Source organism: Lepus europaeus, chromosome X, assembly GCF_033115175.1.
Source record: "Lepus europaeus isolate LE1 chromosome X, mLepTim1.pri, whole genome shotgun sequence".
NCBI classification, from domain to species: domain Eukaryota; kingdom Metazoa; phylum Chordata; class Mammalia; order Lagomorpha; family Leporidae; genus Lepus; species Lepus europaeus.
Genome location: NC_084850.1, coordinates 47,741,853 through 47,762,978, shown reverse-complemented (window position 1 = coordinate 47,762,978; position 21,126 = coordinate 47,741,853). Strand labels below are relative to the sequence as shown.

At 37.9% G+C, this 21,126-nt stretch overlaps 1 protein-coding gene across 1 annotated transcript in view; it reads right to left on the bottom strand.

Moving 5' to 3' along the window:
- Positions 1 to 21,126, bottom strand: part of TBC1D8B (TBC1 domain family member 8B) — an 85,055-nt gene that overhangs the window by 56,211 nt on the left and 7,718 nt on the right. Inside the window, exons 2-6 of the mRNA XM_062182967.1 lie at positions 9,182 to 9,292; positions 4,987 to 5,105; positions 4,251 to 4,476; positions 3,115 to 3,355; positions 84 to 291 (exon numbers count right to left, since the gene is read on the bottom strand). Of these exons, the coding sequence (XP_062038951.1) occupies positions 84 to 291; positions 3,115 to 3,355; positions 4,251 to 4,476; positions 4,987 to 5,105; positions 9,182 to 9,292 (905 nt within the window). The remainder of the gene's footprint in view (positions 1 to 83; positions 292 to 3,114; positions 3,356 to 4,250; positions 4,477 to 4,986; positions 5,106 to 9,181; positions 9,293 to 21,126) is intronic.

The window sequence follows — 21,126 nt, the reverse complement described above, 5'->3', positions numbered from 1 at the left end:
ATTTGCAGAATTAAAAGACACTTTACTCTGAATATGATAACATTTTCAAACCAAAAACTGACGTGTAACCAAATTTACATTACCTCTCGTAATGGAATGATTACACTACATAGACTGCCATCCTGGCTAGCAAAGCAGATATAGTTGTCTGAGATGCACATTTTTCCATGTGTATTAAAGTGGCTGAATGGTACCCATAAGAAACATTCATGTACTTCTTTCAAAGTCTCTTCTTTGGGCAGCCTAAAAAAGGCATTAAACTGCTCACTGTGGGCTCGATTTTCTAGGCCTCTAAAGGAAAGAAGAAAAAGTATGGGGCTCACATGGATTCTGAAGTGTATACATGCCTATATTAATTAAGCCAAATATACTCTAAAGCAGACAAATTAAATGCTATATTCTTCAACAAAAAACACACTGATTCATAAAAAAACCTCATTTTGCTTATTTGTTTTGTCAATTTGGTTTTATTAGTTCATGAAAATGCACAAGAATTAGAAATGGCATAGGCCTTCAAGCCATTTGCTAAGGGTTGACTTGCCATTATAGACTATTGCTATTATATAGTCTTAATACATTACCCTGCCTAAAATCAAACTTGGCAGACAATAATTTTCATATCTGGCCATCAAAAAATCAAGAGAGTTACCCAGAACAAACAAAAATAATGAAAATAATGAAAATTTATGGCCTCAAAAAGTTAGAAGAGTAGTCTATAAAAAATATTAAAATTTAGTGAGGCAAACATTTAAATGAATGCTTTAAAAAATCCAAAGTAGAGGCTTGGGCAGTGTTGGGCACAATACAGGTGTTGATAAATACAGATGACTTGTTAACTGATACATAAACATATAAATAAAAAGCAATGGATTTAAATAGTACTATTTTTCTTAGGAGCATTAAACACTTGTGCTAAGCAGCAACGCCATCTGTCCTATGTAGTAAGTAAATTATGCCAAGTTCTTACTCAAATCTAAAAAAGTTAAAACTAAATTCATCCTTCCTGCATATACTAGTGAATACATCATTCTTCATCATGTCTTTCAAAATAATTAAAATAAATATGAACAGAAATTCAAGCTAATTTTTATGTCACTTAAGTTGTAATTTGGTGGGTTATTCAGTATTTAAAATGATGAGGTTCAAAGAGTTTACTATTGATAAAAAAAGGATGAGGCTCACTTATTTGAATGGAAAGATGTTTATGATGCATTACTGTAAGGGAAACAAGTAGACTTAGAACAATATGCTATGTCCAATCCCATTCATGTTTCTTGCAAGTATTTTCAAATTCAAACATTAAAATCCTGGAAAAGGGCTCACATTGTGGCAATAGAAGGTTAAGCCTCTGCCTGTGGTGCCAGCATTTCATATGGGTGCTGGTTTGAGTCCTGTCTGCTCCACTTCCAATCCAGCTCCATGCTAATATGCCTGGGAAAGCAGTGGAAGATGACCCATGTGCTTGGGCTGTTTCCACCCAAGTGGGAGACCCAGAAGAAGCTCCTGGCTCCTCACTTCAGTCGGGCCCCGCCCTGACTGTTGCAGCCATTTGGAGAATGAACCAGTGGATTAAAGATCTCTGTCTCTCTCTCGCGCTCTTGCTCTTTCTCTCTATTCCTGCCTTTCAAATAAATAAATAAATAAATCATTTTTTAAAAAAGTCCTGGAAAGAAATACACTAAATTTAAATATGATTATTAAGCCTCTGTATTGTTTCAATTATAGAAGTCACATGTTTGTAAAAACAATAAGCAGAAGCAAGAAAGATATTCCATTTTTAAACAGCCATTTGGAGACTAAGTCTCAACAAGTTGTTGTTTTTAATTTACTACAAAAGAAATTCAAATATATATTATTTTCAGTAGGCTCTTAAAAATCCACATAGACAAAAATAGGTTTACTGTATCTTATTTAAATACAAACTTGGTAATGAAGAACTTATTGATAGGGGGTCTTCAAGAGGACATTTTAAGGGAAATAAAATAGCTGATAAGTTTGTTTATGGTGGTCAACCAAGGAATGAACTACAAAAGCAAATGTTCTACTATAACACAAACAAGATTCTTAATTTTTATGGAATTCTATTCATAAATCATGCACACTGAGACCTAATTTTGGTAATAAAGTACAAAAAAATTGACCTCACTGATCTAATTTCCAGAAAAGGAATCCTTACAAATAAGGATGTTAGAAATAGTTTGGAAATAAGCAAGAGGATGAACTGTACCTAATTAGGCTATTTAATAATCACACAACCCTCCAAGGTCACTTGTTGTCTATCCATAGGACTTTGGCTTAGGTTCGTCTTACACGTTACTGTACAGTCTATACCCTCTTCCTCCTTGCCAGTGGCTGCATTCTCTAGCTATTTCTGGATCCTCTCCTCTCCCCCTCCCCTTGGCATGCTTGCTGCCGTCAACTGACGTGAACGCTGAACAGCATGAAAAGACTCCGGTCAAACGAAACACAGAGGCAAACAGCTCTCAGATGGATATTTTTGTTATAGGCACTAATAGTGATTAGCATTTGCCTAGCGTTTTTTATTTTACAAAATGTCTTCCTCCCTTCCTCTGAAGTGCCCTCGGAGGTACAAAGAACAGATAAGGAAATGGGTTCTAAGGGCTATCCAAGGGCTGTTCTACTCTCATTCTAAAGCTCATGCTCCACTGATTCTACTAACTTGGCTCTTCATAAAGACCTATCCTAAAAAATAATTATGCTGCCTATAGTTTATTTTAAAATATAAACAGTATGTTTAACAATTTCAGACCTAAAACAATTTAAACTACCCAAAGAAATTCAGTTAGTTTAACCACACACACAAAAGTCTCCCCTTTTCTAAAAGCATTCTAGGGAAATCATTATCTGAATCTCAAAAACTAATATACAAATACAACTTCTATTATTTCTTAGGATTAAATTTCATGAAGAGGAGGAAATTATTTGTGAAATGCTTATGAACAAACTTACAAAAATACATGTATCATTGATCAACTCCAAAGGAAATATTATCATATAACATAGAACAATTAAATTTTAATTCTAATCAATGCTATTGTTCTATGGTCAAATAATAAATAATACTTTAAATGGTAAATATTAAGGCTTGAATACCTTTTGGTGATTTGTAGAGGATCATCAAGGATTGGGTCATTATCAAATGTTTCCTTATCAAAAAGTCTCCTTATGGCATAGTTTGCTAGCTGTTCCATAAGAAGGTATGTTTGGTTAATATGTAAAAACATTGAAAAATAGTGATTTTCCCCTTGGGAACACACATGAATACTCTCTGTCAGCAGGACATTTGAAGTCTTCTCAAGTTTTGAAACTGCATCCCAGGAGATAATGAGTTTTACTGCAAATAAGAGTTTTAAGTAGATATGATTAAATTCTCAATATTGATTTAAGTTCATTAACTAATCACTTGAAAAATGCTAAAATAATGCAAATGAAAATTTATGGCATTAAAGTGTTATTAAAATTAAGTGAGGCAAACATTTAAATGAATATTTAAAAAATCCAAAGTGGAGGCTTAGGAAGCCTTGGGCACAGGACAGAAGTTGATAAATACAAATGACTTGTTAACTGTTGCATAAATATATAAATAAAAGCAATGCCATTTTGGCTACATAGTAAGTAAATTATGCAAATTCTAACTGAAATCTAGCAAAGTTAAAACAAAATTCATCTTTTATAAAAGATTAGTTAAAATTTTGAGATACCACCATGAATAACTAATGATTCTAGGAACACATAAAATTTTTTAAAAAACTGGATTTGACACTTTAATCTATTTCTTTCCATAATTATGTAACCACTATATAAAAGCTGTTTGTATGAATGCTATACCTTATTTGATTCTGCTTTGCTACAAAATTAGATGTAGGCCACTAGGTATAGTGGCTACTGTATTTATATGTGTTCACTTAAAACAAGAATTAGAACATGGACTTAAGCAAGCAGGCAGTTTATAACAAGGCAAAGAAAGTAGTTATATGCCAGACTGCCATCATCATTTAATACTTAGTTATTCACTTTCCACAACACGCAAGACATTCTATATATACTTCTAATGGTTCCTATGCTAAGCAATCAGTCTTATAAGGATTCTCTAGAGATGAAATGAAAATTTTAATGTACAGTTTAATTATCTTTGATAACAATTTCATTACTTTATAAACAACCTAACATTGCTATAGTTGATAGGTCAGTTAGCAAGTTCAAAGCCATGGCAAGGGGAAACTACTTACTTTCTGATCCCAACAAAAAAGAATAGAAGCTCAGGAAGTTGGTGCTAAGATAGAGCCATCCCTGACAAGGAACTCGTCCTTTCCAATAACTGCATGAGTAATAGGTCACTAACTTCTCCTGCTCTGGCAAACCAAAACACATTTCAAACTTCAATAGGGCTTCTCGAAATTTCTCAGGATCATCTTCTTTTGCAAAAGACTGTTTTCCCTCTTCAGCAATTAATCCCTAGAGGAGACAAAATACTTTGTGAAAATTCATCATCACTTCCCAACAAAAACATATTTCAGATATTTGAGCCTAAACGGTTGATTGAATGCAACTGTATATTTCTATACAGGTACATACGTTATAAATATAGACGTGTGCACATACATACTTCTCATAATACAGAGGTGACCTGATTTTCCTCAATTTTGTACTAGTTTTTGTTCTAATGCCTCACAACGAGCTACCACAAATACAGTGGCTAATATAATCTTTCAAATGAACAGGGGTTTTATTCAAATTCCAAACTCAAAGAGATATTGAAATGAAAATATCACTAAGGACATTCACCACAGCATCAAAGACAAATCACTGACTTTACAGTTTTCTTAAGCACTGATTCTAGAATCCATATGTGGGCTTCTATGAAAGGCGCCAGTAAAACAACAACCTTCCATCCAACCTCTGATCACCATATAAGAGGAACAAAGATTTTAGTATTCCATCTAAAAATACATTCATGCTACTTACTCTTATCTTTCCTTGTACAAAATTAGTAATATCTTCATTTGAATCAAATACAGATAAGGTCTTCATGATATTTTGTTCCAACCAATCCCAATGCTTTGTTATTTCTTCTCTGTTGGCTCCTGACCAATAACATAAAAGAGAATAAAAGACTGAAGGAAAACTCCACAACAAAACTGCTCATGATATTTATCACCTTAGTTTAAAAAGAAATACAGTGATATTAGCTGAGCTTCCAAAAGGATAGTCATAAGGCATTACATTTATTCTCTCCTTCATCCCTATGTATGGGTAAACGCAGTATTTTTCATTAGAAATAGAAAGAATAAAATATAAATTAAAGGAGACAATAATAAATATAGTTCATGAAAAAAGATATAAAACTCTGAAAATCAGATGCCAGGAATTGGTACCTAGAGAGTAACCAGTATCTTTTAAGAGCATTCTTAAGAGTACTGGAAATAAATATGCATATTTCAATCCTTGGTCTTCAAGTAACACAGGAAATACTGCATCTACAATCAGCGTGGCTGAAAACAGCATGCATGTGGCAATCTTGTGCATGCCATGTAAATATGGATTTCAACTGTGGGCATTCTACTTAAATTTTTGCTCATTCACAGTATTTGTTAAAACACTTAGTAAACTTTCAGAAATTTCAGGAAGGTGGTTAAAAACCCTATAGAAAGTCTCATTTCATGTGATCTGCTAGATCAATGATAGTTGGCTTGTGGAGGGTCAGATTAAATATTATTAGCTCTAGGTTGCTTTGACTTAAAAAAAACACTTCAGTATCTACCAATCTCTCCCTATCGCCAACATACTTTTAAAATCTTTCCAGAATTGTGGATTGTACAAATCTCATTCCAAAGATTTACCCTGACTTCTTAGTATGGTTTATGATACATTGAGACTGATACATTAAAAAATTTATTGACACAGCAAAATTACTGAGTTGCTACAATTCAGTTAGAATTTTATTCACATTACTAAAGTCACTAAACCAAAAGTAGTAACTTTCTCTAATTAACCACACATAAAAGCCAAGGAGAAATTTTAAGACCTTTATTTGAATCACTTAGGCATAAATAAGCTCATTAGTAAGTGACTACTACATTTTTGTATCAGATTAATTTGGGAGAATAAGTTATATAGTCATCCTTTCATCTGTTTTTTAAGTAGAAAGGGCTTTGTTTCTAAAAAATTTTCAAATTGACATTTTGAGATTTGATTACTGTTTATAGCCCTTGTCTATACTCCTGAGGAACAGTGAACAGTGGTTTTACTACTTACTACTTGTTGAATTCTTTATTTCGTGGCAGGTTAAGCTTGTGATTGTAAATAAAATTGAAAGTATGCCATTGTAAAAATTTTTAAAAATAAGAAAAGGAGGAGGAGAGAGGGTAGGAGTGAGGAATATGGTGAGAAGTATCAATCTGCTCTTAAAGCTGTATATCCAGTACATAAAAGATAATCAATAGGGGTGAAATTGGCACTTTGAGATGCAGTGATTTTTAACAGCCCTTGTCTCAATTGTTGAAGAACAATATTTTTCCTTCATATTATTTAATAAACTCTTTACTTAGTATAGGGTTAATGTTTTTTACAAAAGCTTCTATTTATTTATTTAAGAGGCAGAGTTACATACAGAGAGAGGCTCTGAGAGGCAGACAGAGAGGGATCTTCCATCTGCTGGTTCACTCCCTAAATGGCTGCAATGGCCAGAGCTGGGCCAATCTGAAGTCAGGATGCAGGATCTTCCTCAGGGTCTCCCATGTGGGTACAGGAGCCCAAGGACTTGGGCCATCTTCTACTGTTTTCCCAGGTCATAGCAGAGAGCTGGATTGGAAGAAGAGCAGCTGGGATGTGAACTGGCACCCACATCAGATGCTGGCACCACAGGTGGAGGCTTAACCTACTATGCCACAGCGCCGGCCCCAGGGTTAATCTTATGAGTATAAAGTTAACTGAAAATAGATCTTTGCAAAAAATAAGAATGGGAATAGGAGAGGGAGGAGGAAGGGTAGGAGCGTCAGGGGGAGGGAGGGTAGAGTGGAAAGTATCACCATGTTCCTCAATCTGTATATATGAAATATATGAAATTTGCATACTTTAAATAAAATTTAAAAAAATAAATAAGTAGGGGTCAGCACTGTGGCACAGCAGGTTAAAGTCCTGGCCTGAAGCACCAGCATTCCATATGGGCACCAGTTTGAGTCCTGGCTGCTCCACTTCCAATCCAGTTCCCTGCTGGTGTGCCAGGGAGGGCAGCACAGGCCCAAGTCCTGCCCCTGCACCTGTGTGGGAGGCCTGGAAGAAGCTCCTGGCTCCTGGCTTCGGATTAGCTCATCTCTGGCCGTTGCAGCCATTTGAGGAGTGAACCAGCAAATGGAAGACCCCTCTCTCTCTCTGTAACTCTTTCAAATAAATAAAATAAATCTTAAATAAATAAATAAATAAATCTTCTGCAAAAAAGCTGTATATATGAATACATGAAACTGTTTCCCTTTATACAAATTTGAAAAAAGTAAAAATAATTTCTCCATTCTTCTTCTGAAGCATTAAATTCAAAATACAAATATAAAAATAATTTCTACCAACTAGACTTAGAGTTAGGGTTATAGAATTATTATAATATCATCTTCATTTAAGTTTAAATAACATGTAAAAGAGCCAGGAAAAATGATTCACCAGCAACACTGAAAGAAATTTAGAGGGAAATATAAGAAACAAAACCATACATCCTAAAAAATGAATTGTATGCTGTATGTTCATACATACAAACTGTCTAGAAATTCATGTGTTTTTTTTTCTTTCTAAAATTATATCTATTTTAGAAGAAAAGGGAATAGGGGCTGGTGCTGTGGTGGAGCAGGTAAAGCTGCCGCCTGTAGTGCCGGCATCCCATATGGGCTGCTCCACTTCCAGTCCTGCTCTCTGCTATGGCCTGGGAAAGCAACAGAAGATGGCTCAAGTCCTTGGGCCCCTGCACTCACGTGGGAGATTCGGAAGAAGCTCCTGGCTCCTGGCTCCTGGCTTCGGATCGGCCCAGCTCCAGCCATTGCAGCCATTTGGAAAGTGAACCAGCAGATGGAAGACCTCTCTCTCTTTCTCTCTGCCTCTGCCTTTCTGTAACTCTTCCTTTCAAATAAATAAATAAATCTTTAAAAAAAGAAGAGAAGGGAATAAGAAAGAGATAAAGGCAGTGTTTAACCATTAAAAGTCAGAAACCTGGGATTCTAATTTAGACCAATGTTATAATAATGGCATCACAAAAGAAGGACACTGTCATTGAGGACTTTTTTTTTTTTTGACAGATAGAGTTAGACAGTGAGAGAGAGAGACAGAGAGAAAGGACTTCCTTCTGTTGGTTCACCCCCCAAATGGCCGCTACGGCCGGCATAATGCGCCGATCCGAAGCCAGGAGCCAGGTGCTTCTCCTGGTCTCCCATGCGGGTGCAGGGCCCAAGCTCTTGGGCCATCCTCCGCTGTCCTCCCGGGCCACAGCAGAGAGCTGGACTGGAAGAGGAGCAGCCGGGACTAGAACCCGGCGCCCATATGGGATGCCAGCGCCTCAGGCAGAGGATTAGCCAAGTGAGCCACGGCGCCGGCCCCATTGAGGACTTTAAAAAGAAAAACTTCTTTGGACTTGCTTTATTAGGAAGAATTATCCTAATTCCTTTCATACCCACAATATATATGTAGATCCACCTGAACCACTCTGGCATGAACAAACACAGAACATTTGTTACTCCTTCATAAAGGATATGCTGCCTTTCATGAGAAAGTAGACATGTAAACAAAGTTTCATTTTTTTCAGGTTTATACTTTCTTAGGGGACAGTTTTTAAGTTTTGGGCTCACATATGACTTAAGATTCTGCTCATCTGTTTTATTAGAACTGAAAAAATGTATTTCATGGGGAAGGTCCCAGCAACTGGGTGAAGCAAAAGCTGAAGAAGTCATGTAGTAGTAGCACTGACCACAATCTGTTCAGAATCAAAACAGCTGAACCACATGCTTCAGGTCCCTCAATCAATGGATTAATATACCTTCTTAAACAGAGGTCTTGCTATTCTCTCAAAGCACATTTAGTTTCTAAACCTAAAAACAAGTGGGAAGTATAAATAAATTTAAATATTCTGTTTTCCTGGTATCCTAATTCAGGTTGAATTATTAGTTTCCAACATCATACTCACCACATGCAATTGACAAGTAGACTTGAGAATCTGGTGTCTGGTGTAGGATACGAAATGGAGCTACTTTAGCAGTCGAATCCAAGACTGAATCAAGAGTCCCAACCAGAAGCCCTGATGCAACAGAAACATTGTTAAAATAGATTTTACAAAAGATAATAAAATTAATAGCACTTCATATCACAAACAACAAGTTTATTTTTAAAATTTTCTACCCCAGAGTCCTTATAGAGATTTTTTTCTTTGAGAAAAAAATGCATTTGTGATAAACCGAGTACAGTGTGCTAATGTCAGCAGTGCTTGAAAAAAATTATCTGTCAACAAAAAAGTTTGGTTCAACTGTCTAAATCCCACAATACATCTGCAGCACGTATTCCTCAAAAGGCATTTATAACAGTTAAAAATATAGAATCTGGTATTAAAGACAGAATTATGGCTCTGTCACTTGTGGCTCTTGTCACTCCTGGCTCCTGGCTTCGGATCAGTGCAGCTCCGGCCGTTGCGGCTAATTGGGGAGTGAACCATCGGATGGAAGACCTCTCTCTCCCTCTCTCTCTCTCTCTGCTTTTACTCTCTCTAACTCTGACTTTTCTAATAAATAAACAAATCTTTAAAAAAAATAAAATAAGGAGGTTTTAAAACAGAATTTAGGGGCCAGTGCTGTGGCTCAGCAAGTTAAAGCCCCAGACTACAATGCTGGCATCCCATTTGGATGCTGGTTTGAGTACCGGCTGCTCTGCTTCCAATCCAGCTCCCTGCTGTGTCTTGGGAAAGCAGTAGAAGATGGCCCAAATGCTTGGGCCCCTGCACCCTTGTGGGAGACCTGGATAAAGCTCCTAGCTTCGGATCAGCTCAGCTCTGGCAGTTGCAGCTATTTGGGGAGTGAACCAGCGGATGGAAGATCTCTCTCTCTCTCTCTCTCTCTCTCTGGCTCTACCTCTATCTGTAACTCTGTCTTTCAAATAAATAAAATAAATCTTAAAAAACCAGAATCTAGAACAGTGGGTTGTTGTAACAATTTAAATGAGCACTTAAAACAAGGCTTAACATAGAGTAAGGCACCCAATATTAGCTAGTGCTGTTGTATGAGAAAATATTAGATATCAAAAATGCTTCAGGAAAGGTATTTGCTTTTTTAAGATTTATTTATCTATTTGAAAGGCAGAGTCACAGAGAGGCAGAGGCAGAGGGGAGAGAGGAAGAGAAAGACTCTCCATTCACTAGTTCACTAAATGGCCGCAACAGCTGGAGCTGGACCAATTCGAAGCCAGGAGCTTCCCCCAGGTCCCCTATGTGGGCACAGGGGCCCAAGCACTCGGGCCATCCTCCACTGCCCCCGCCGAGGCCATAGCAGAGACCTGGATCTGGAAGTGTAGCAGCTGGGACTCCAACGGCCGCCCATATGGGATGCCGGCACTGCAGGCAGTGGCTTCACCTGCTATGCCACAGCACTGGCTCCAGGGAATTACTTTTTTTTAAAAAATAGATTCATTTATTTATTTGAAAGGCAGAGCTACAGAGAAGCAGAAGCAGAAGCAGAGAGAGAGAGAGAGAGAGAGAGAGATCGATCCTCCATCCGCTGGCTCTCTCCCAAGATGGTCACAATGGCAGGAGCCACGCCAACCCAAAGCCAGGAGCCAGGAGCCTCCTCTGGTCTCCCACGTGGGCACACAGGTCCAAGGACCTGGGCCATCCTCCACTGTCCTCCCAGGCCATAAGCAGAAAGCTGGATCAGAAGTGGAGTAACCAGGACCCAAACTGGTGCCCACATGGAATGCCGGCACCGCAGGCAGCAGCTCCACCCGCTATGCCACAGCACCAGCCCCAGGATTTACTTTTAAACAATTAATTCTTAAGTCCTCAATTTGGAATTCAAGGGTCTTGTTCAATTAATTCATTTGTCTGATTATGTTTTCTACTACTTCTTCAAACAAAGTTTGCTGTTTTCTTAAACAACCAGCTAATTTCTCCCTTAGAATCTTTGCTAAGCAATTATTATTTTACATAAAAATGCTAACAAAGTCTTCTAACCCAGTCCACCTAATGAATCTAAACTTTACATTTTCTTCAAGACTCACTTTTGCCATGAGATTGTCTTTGGCAACCCCAAGCAATATTGTTTCTTTTATTTTTCTCTGAATAATTACAGCACTTAAAGTCTAAACTATACAACCTAGCATTTGATTATTAAACTGGTTATTATAACTTCTTTCTAAGTACCTCATGGATATTATTCATGGCTCCCTATCTAGATTAATTCTCGGAAGACAATAACCATGTTGAGGCCGGTGCCATGGCTCACTTGGTTAACCCTCTGCCTGCAGCGCCGGCATCCCATATGGGCACCAGGTTCTGGTCCCAGCTGTTCCTCTTCCAGTCCAGCTCTCTGCTGTGGCCCGGGAAGGCAGTGGAGGATGGCCCAGGTACTTGTGTACCTGTACCCACATGGGAGACCAGGAAGAAGCACCTTGCTCCTGGCTTCAGATTGGCGCAGCGCCGGCCGTGGTGGCCATTTAGGGAGTGAACCAACGGAGGGAGGACCTTTCCTCTCTGTCTCTCTCTCTCTCTCTCTCTCTCTCTCTCTCATTGTCTATAACTCTACCTGTCAAAAAAAAAAAAACATTTCTTCTACTTCTGGGTTTGTATCCTCAACTTTAAACATATTGCTGGTTACAAAAGGCATAGCTTGCTGACTTAGCTGTATGAATGGAATGACTGAAAAAGATACATCTACCTCCCACTTCCGAAAGCTTGCATTGGTTGAATGCTGGTTTTGCTCTGTGATGCATTTCTCTTTAATTAAGCCTATAGATATTTGAGAAAATTATAAATCAATTATAAACCAGGCTCCTGGCACTCTTTCTATCTTGATCCACTTAAAAAGAGTTTTCAAGCAAGCTTGAATATAGGTAGGTTGGCAGATTTAAGGCAGGAAATTATTATAAGCATGTAGGGAGGTAAATTACAAGAGTAGGGGCACAAAGCTGTTGCTGTGGCATAGTAGGCTAAGCCTCTACTTGTGGCACCGGCATCCCATATGGGCGCTGGTTCCTATCCCAGCTGCTCTTCTTCTAATCCAACTCTCTGCTATGGCCTGGGAAAGCAGTGAAAGATGGCCCAAGTGCATGGGCCCCTGCACCCACATGGCAGACTTGGAAGAAGTTTCACCTCCTGGCTTCAATCAGCCCAGCTCTGGCTCTTGCAGCCATTTGGGGAGTGAACCAGTGGATGGAAGATCTCTCTAGCTGTCTCTCAGAGCCTCTGTCTGTGACTCTGCTTCTCAAATAAATAAAATCCTTCAAAAAAAGAGTAGAAGCACATAGAAATAAACAGAAATTTGGCTCAGCTGAAAGGGAAGGGTAGGAGAGTGAATTTAGGAACAGATAAAAAGAGAAAGCAGTTGTCCCACATGCAACACAATCTCAAATGGCAATCGGACAGAGGGTTTGACAGTGGAGGCAAAACATTAAAAAAGAAGATTTTGGCAATGGCAATATGTACAAGTTATACTTGTGGAAGAAAGAAGTTATTTGATATACTTAAAAGGTTGGCATGTAGCTTGAAGAATGTAAGAAACAGAAATAGTAAAACACAGACAAATATTATGAAAGAGGAGGGGAAAGAGAATTAGGAATGAGGAGAACAGAGGAAAACTTATACTTCAACTAATTACTTCAACTAATAATGGAATTACTGGAGATAATTTGGGGGGATAAAAGTGAAAATGATTCTATTATTTTCAGAGTTGAAGTAGTGACTGAGAAATTGGAAATTTGGTCAAGCAATAAGAGAGAGAAGTAGGAACTAAACATATGCAGATAGTGTCCTAAGAGCAATGTGATTGAAATTACTCAGGAAATAGAGAATGTTCTCAATATGAAGAAAAGACAGTAAAAACATTCAAAAGATAGAAACATCATAGCAAAGACAGCCAAAGAGGAAATTGACTCTCTGCTAGCTGAAAAATAAAACCAAGTACAAGTATACAAATATACATACAATGAGTTTTCAAAAAGTTCGTGGAAACTGTATATTATGGAAAAAGCTATGCATAGAATTCAAAATTTTTGCATCAAAATGAACTTTCAATTCAATTTTCCACCACTTTTTGAAGTATCATGCAATATTTTTTAAAGTCCAGATGATTTTATTGTTGCTTTCTTATTGGAAATGTATAATAAACTAGAAAGTACTGTGATAATTTAAAGATGTCTGAAATAAATCCTAAGGCAACCATAAAATACCCACTAAACTATGCCAAGAAAGGAAATGAAATAGAACCATAACAAATATTCATTTAATCCAAAAGGAAGCAGAAAAAGGAAAAAAAAGATGGGAAAACAGAAAACAAATAGCAAAATGATAGACACAAACCTAGCAATATCAATAATCATATTAAATGTAAATTACCTATACAACACAATTAGAAGGCAGAATGTCAGAGTGGATAAAAAGTGAGACCCAAATCTTTGTTGCCTATAAGAAAACTTTAAAGACACAAATAGGTTAAAAGGGGTAAAGAAAGAATGATAGTTTTCTTTGTTTATCATTATGGATAATACTGCTATTAACTCATTACATCTTCATATGGACACTTCATTTAATATTTTGACAAAACTGTCAAAATAAAGGAATTCTAATTTCAAATGAAAGAATTTATTAAAGGGCCCACTTGGAGCACAGTGGATTAAGCTGCCGCCTACAATGCCAGCATCCCATATGAGCATGAGTTTCAGTCCCAGCTGCTCCACCTCCAATTCAGCTCCCTGCGAATGTGCCTGGGAAGGCAGTGATGGAAGGCCCAAGTACTTGGGCTCCTATCACACACATGGGAGACCCAGATGGAGTTCCGGGCTCCAGGCTTTGGCCTGGCCCAGCCCTGGCTATTGCAGCCATTTGGGGAGTGAAGCAGTAGATGGAAGATGGCTCTCCCTCTTTCTCTTTCTCTCTCTCCCCACCCCCTGTGTGTGTGTGTGTGTGTATAACTGTCTTTAAAATAAATTAATTTTTTTAAAAAAGAAAGCATTTATTGAACACAGGATAGTTTTAGCTGCTAGATTTGACAATCTCTGCCTTCTAAGAATTTAAATTCTAAAAAAGGTTTCAAAAAAAGGATTTCAAACTTATAAAGATATGCATTTCTAATAAAGCTAGCTCAAATCCTATTTTCTTATCTATGTGCACTATCAAAGTATTAAAAGAATGGGAGACAGAAAAAAAGGGTAAATGAAGTTTGGCTCAGCTGAAAATGGCAATGTGGATTACTGTAGAGGCAAAGAGGAAAAAGGAGCCACAGAACCATTCCTCAGTGACAAGGAACAATTATTTCTCACACAAAGGGTTGGGGTCAGGGTAGGCAAAATGGCCAAAATCACTGGCAAGAAAGGTCTTTTTTTACACCAGCAGCAGAAATGTTCATAAGATTCTAAGTGTCCTATGCTATATAAAAAGGAAAGTTCAGTTTTGTAAGTACAAAATAATTTGCAACAAATAATTTGGAATCTTGTGCTAGAATACATTTCTAGTCATTTGGGGAACACTTCCAGCTCCTTAAGCTGTAATCATCATTAAGTCTTTGCAACTCATTCAGGAATTCATATGTGGCAATATTTGGGTTTTAAAAATAAAATAAAACAAGCAGACAACTTTGGGTTGCTTTTCTATATAGAGGTTTGTCATCCAACAGCCTGAACATTCAAGGTCATGAATCAACCTACACATGGAAAATCCTACAGATTACTATCTGTGACCTACATTACAAAACAAGAAAATTTTAAATACCAACAAATTCAAATTATTTTTTGAATGACTACAACTGAGTAAAGTAGCAATATACTAGAGCCTGGTAAAGGTCTACGGGATTTTGGTAGTATCCTGTCACTAATGTTCCTAAGGAAATTCACCACCATAATTGATGTGAAATAATCGTTATTAAATGGCATAGCAAGATTACAAAAATGCAAGGTTCTATGATTTTTTAAATAGACACTTTGCACACAATCACTATTATTCATGCACCAATTCTTTTTGGCTGGATGGAGAACCACAGACATTACAGATTAAAAAATAGATTGTATAATACAACATCCAGTACATTTCTCTCTTCTACAGCATCCCTGAGAGAAAGCCTAGTTATGCCTCGAATAATTCTATAGTTAACTTCTTCCAGAGCTGCCAATTGTATCAGTGGAAGTTTCTATTAATTAGAAAGTCTCTTCTAAAATACAGGATTTATATACCTGTATGTTATAGCCAGGGCCAGTTTGATGGGGCCTCATACTTGAAAGACCCCTGTGCTTGGTTTAGTGTTCTGTTGTTACTTTCTTAAAATCTTAAAATTTTTGGACAAGGAGCCCTTAATGTTCATTTTGCATTGGGTTCCACAAATCAGGTAACTAGTCCTAGTCATAGTGGTTATCTCTGAGCAGTGGGATCATGAGAGATAATTTTCTTCTTTCTTTCTTAGATTTATTTATTTATTTATTTGAAAGGCAGAGTTACAGAGAGGGTGTGTGTGTGTGTGTGTGAGAGAGAGAGAGAGAGAGAGAGAGAGAGAGAAAGAGAGAGAGAAAGAGAGAGAGAGAGAAAGAGAGAGAGAAAGAGAGAGAGAGAGAGAGAGAGAGAGAGAGAGAGAGAGAGAATATGAATCTTCCATCCATTGGACCACTCTCCAAACAATTGCAAAGGCCAGGGCTGAGCCAGGTCAAAGCCAGAAGTTTTATCCCAGTCTCCCACATGGGTTGCAGGGGCCCAAATACTTGGGCTATCTTTCACTGCTTTCTCAGGCACAACAACAGGGAGTTGGATTGGAAGTGGAGCAGCCAGGACTTGAACTGGTGCCCATATGGGATGCCAGTATCACAGGTGGCAACCTAACCCGTTGTACCACAACACTGGCCCCTCTTCTCTTCTTTAAAGCTATAAATATTTTCTGAAATTTTTATAAAAAACATTTTTAACCATATGAGAGTAAAACAAACATTTCTTATCAATAAAAAGAAAAGGGAAGGTCTTTCTTACAATAAATAAAAGCTACTTCCTTGCAATGTAAGGATAATACAAAACACATACTCTATTAACATGAAGAGTCTTCAAATATGATTGTAGCTTTCTTGTTTTCTCATCCTCTTCTCTTCTAGCTTACGATATACCTAGTTCTTTCAGCTGTTTGTTTTAGGAGATTGTCTGTGTCTCTATTTCTTTTATCATTTTCTTAATTATTTGTCAAAGTTTCTTTCAAAATGTGTCATTCAAACCTGAATATACCAAGTATGTTCTGAATAAGTACAGGCTTTTTCTGTCATGTTTCTATTAATGCAATCTAAAATTACTAGTTTCTTTTCTTTTCTTTTTTTTTTTTTTTGGTCATTACATACTATAATCATCCTAAGCTTGTAATCAAAGATATTTTTGATCTTTCTCATAAATAGAAGCATCAACCTAGGTATTTTCTGTCCTATACAGTTGTGTAAGTAAAAAACTAAATACAATTTACATTTAGTCATGCTATATTTTATCTCACTAATTTCAATTGAATAATTTAACTTATTGAGATATTTTTGAATCTTGGATTTTTATCTTCCATGATGGTGATTCTTAGCCTAAACCATATATTTGAATCATCCGGAGGAGTATTAAAATCATTCAAACTTAAGTTTTAAAACTACTAAAGCCTAGGAATTCTGATTTAATTATTTGGTGTAGGACCTGGGCATCCTATTTTCCCCTAAACTTTGTATTATAAAATTTCAATTGCAAAAGAAGTAGAATATATATATTGGAACCTCCAAGTACATCTTATCTAGGTGCAATAATTATCAACATTTTGCCAATCTTTCATTTCTCTTTCCTGGAGTATTATAAAGAAATCCCAGATATCACATATTTTTATCCATAAAGTACTCCAATGTCCTTTAGTTTGTTTTAAAATTTTAGTCCTTAACTGAATCTAATTTCAGCTAGTGTTAAGAACATGGACCTATGGTATTAATTGTCCCTTCCAATTTTCAGACACCTGAAAATTTGATAAACAATTTTTTTTTGCATTAGGTCAATGGTAATGATAAACAGGTAGGACCAAGAGCTGAGTGTTGGGGAAAAGGCCACTAAAAGACTCACAACTTGAAGATGGTACTCATTATCAATGTGCTAGTTTAGTAGATAAACTGAAGCATACTTTAGTTTGACAAGGGCCTCTTTCTGTCTGTAAACTAGATTGAGGGCATGAGTAAGGCAATACTGCTCGAGCTGCTAAGAGTCATATAAATGAACTTCCTAATTACAAACAAGATTTCTTTCTAAGTAAAATGTCCAGTTATAAATTTTGACCATAGTTATGACTGCCAGAACCTTATAGCCCATTCTGTGTCTTGTCATAATTGTCATGCTAAGAAAGTCAAACAGGAACACCTTTACTGAATTTTTTATAATCTCTACTTCATTAAATGTTCATGAACGCACTAATTAGTAACCTGCCAATATACTCGGTGGAAATACATTCAAATAAGAGAAAGTAGTGCACTCAACAGAGGTTGTAGGTTTTCCTGATTCTGTTTCTTGTGCTAACAGACCTAAGTCCTTAAAACAGACTGTTAATGCTTATTTTGGAATAATCCAATAGTCGCAGCTGCCATTTTTAAAGCTGCCAACTTTACACTCAGAGATTTGGAAAACAGCTAATAAAAATAATTCTTTTTTTGTACTGCTTTCCCTTTCCTGACATTCTCTTAAAGGTATTTGCTTGAAAATTGTATATATAAGGGATTTTCAAAAAGTTTATGGAAAACATATATTATGAAAACCTATGCATGGATTTCAAAATCTTTTGCACAAAAAAAAAAAAAACCTTTCTTTTAATTCCATTTCCATGAATTTTTTCAAGTATCCTTGAATATGCACTCATCTCCTTCCCTAAAAGCATCTGTTATCAAAAACAGCATGCTGGGCCGGCACTGTGGTGTAGTGGGCTAAGCCTCTGCTTGTAGCACCAGCATCCCATATGGGCACCGGTTCGTGTCCTGGCTGCTCTACTTCTGATCCAGCTCTCTGTTATGGCCTGGGAAAGCAGTGGAGAATAGCTCAAGTGCTTGGGCCCCTGCACCCATGTGGGAGACCCGTAAAAAAGCTTCTGGCTCCTGGCTTTGGTTCGGCCCAGTTCCAGCTGTTGCAGCCATCTGGGGAATGAATTGCTGGAAGACTTTTCTCTGTCTCTCACTCTGTCTGTAACTCTGCCTGTCTAATAAATAAATAAATCTTAAAAAAATAAAGTAGGCAATTATTTTGGTTTAGGTGAAAATATTACTTTTCTTTTTTTAAAAAAGATTTATTTATTTATTTGAAAGTCAGAGTTACACAGAGAGAGAGAGGTCTTCCATCCGCTGGTTCACTCCCCAATTGGCCAAAACAGCCGGAGCTGCGCTGATCCAGAGCCAGGAGCCAGGAGCTTCTTCGGGGTCTCCCACATGGGTGCAGGGGCCCACACACAACACCAGCTCCAGGATATTACTTTTCTTTTTTTTTTTTTATTTGACAGGTAGAGTTAGACAGTGAGAGAGAGAGAGAGAGAAAGGTCCTCCCTCTGTTGGTTCACTCCCCAAATGGCCGCCACGCCAATCCGAAGCCAGGAACCAGGAGCCAGATGCTTCCTCTTGGTCTCCCATGTGGGTGCGGGGGCCTAAGCACTTGGGCCATCCTCCACTGCCTTCCCGGGCCACAGCAGAGAGCTGGACTGGAAGAGGAGCAGCCGGGACTAGAACCCAGCGCCCATATGGGATGCCGGCGCCACAGGCGGAGGACTAACAAGGTGAGCCACGGCGCCAGCCCAGGATATTACTTTTCAACACCCTTTATAGTTGCTAAGCCATCTTTTCAACTCTAAACAAAAAAATCTGTAATACTTGCTGTGTCTCAACAACTGTCATCTTTTGCTTTTGCACTCTCACATTATTCCTCCCACTAAGAATGTCCTCCTTGTTTCTCTCTACCAAATCATTTCCCAGATAGTGTTAGTGCTCATAGATGGATGATTTATTTCAAAAACAATCCAAACTGAGTTTTGGCAAGACCCTCCACAGATGCCACACTGGAATTCTGCCACCAGTACAACTCCTACTGTTATTAAGCATCACTTTTAGGAAATATTTTTACCATTTAAGGGGATTTCTTTTTTTGTTTGTTTGTTTTCATTTTAAAGGGAACTTCTAATAAGCACACTTTATACCAGAGCTGGCCTGAGAAAATTGTGTTGAGTGTTTCTAATATCCCCACATTCAAGAAGATTTATGAGCCAAACAAAACATAACTGACAACCTCAGTAACTATATATTTGTTTGCTAACGTGTCTATTGTCTGACTGTCCCACTAGATTATAAACTCTGTACAGACAGGGTCAACTTCTGTTCTATTCATCACTGTCTACCCAACACCCAGGACAGTGGCTAGGCAGCTACCACCCATATCTCTGTATTCCTTCACAGCAGAATTCCTAAAGTTAGCTACATTTGCTTTGCTCTTGAATATCTTCGTGGCTCATATACTTTAGCCCCTCTGGTCTCTGCTCATAGGTTACCATAAGAGGTCTTCCCAAAACAATTTATTGAAAATTACAACTGCTTCCCCTGTATATCCAATCCAATATCTTTATCAAACCTTACTTTTTTTCTTCATATTGCTTATCACTATCAATCATATCACATATTATTTATTTGACGCCAGCAAATAAAATTTGAGAATTTTTTCATTGCTTTATATCCAGCACCTAAAATAGTGCTCGTTTTTTAGAGGCTGCTCATTAGTTATTTATTGAATGAATTTATTTACACCATCACATCCAGAATTTACTATTACCTTTTGTGATTATACAGCAGTAGCAAAAGTTAGAAAACCAGGCAAAATTTCTAACATAAATTCAATATAAGCACTATACAGCAGGGGCCGGTGCTGTGGCATAGCATTTAAGCCACTGCCTGTAGCACCAGCACTCCATATTGACACCAGTTTGAGTTCTCGCTGCTCCACTTCCAATCCAGCTCCCTGCTAATGCACCATGAAAGCAGCAGAAGATGGCCCAAGTGCTTGGGCCTTTGCACCCACACTGGAGACCTGGATGAAACTCCTGGATCCTGGCTTTGGTCTGGCCCAGCCCTGGCCCTTGTGGCTATCTGGGGATGAACCAGCAGATAAAAGACTTCTCTCTCTCTCTCTCTCTCTCTCTCTCTCTCTCTCTCTCTCTGCTTCTGCCTCTCTGTAACTCTGCCTTTCAAATAAATAAATAAATCTTCAAAATTAAAAAAAAAAAAAAGGGGCCAGTGCTGTGGCATAGCAGGTAGGGCTGCCACCTGTGTTGCCGGCATCCCATATGGGCACCGGTTAGAGCCCCGGCTGCTCCTCTTCCAATCTAGCTCTCTGCTATGGCATGGGAAGGCAGGGGAAGATGGTCCAAGTGCTTGGGCCCCTGCACACACGTGGGGGACCTGGAAGAAGCTCCTGGCTCCTGGCCTCGAGTCGGCGCAGCTCCAGCCATTGCAGCCAACTGGAGAGTGAACCACTGGATGTAAGACTTTTCTCTCTGTCTCTCCCTGTCTCTGTCTGTAACTCTACCTCTCAAACAAATAAAAGCTTTTTAGAAATTAAAAAAAACCAGTTGTATCCAGAATATAGAAAGAATTTCTACAAATCCACAATAAATGACAATTAAATGAAAGACAGCAATAGCAGCACAGGAACTTTCAGAAAAAAAAATACTAGGGAGTAAATGAAAGGGTTCTCAACCTCATTATTTATATGGATTACAGAAATGAAAATTAAAGCCAAACTGTAATGCTTTCACTCTCATACTTGAAAGAGGTAAAATGAAAAATGATAGAAATATTCTCTTTTGGAGCACCAGTTCTAGCCTTGGCTGTTCCTCTTCCTATCCAGGTCTCTGCTATGGCCTGGGAAAGCAGTAG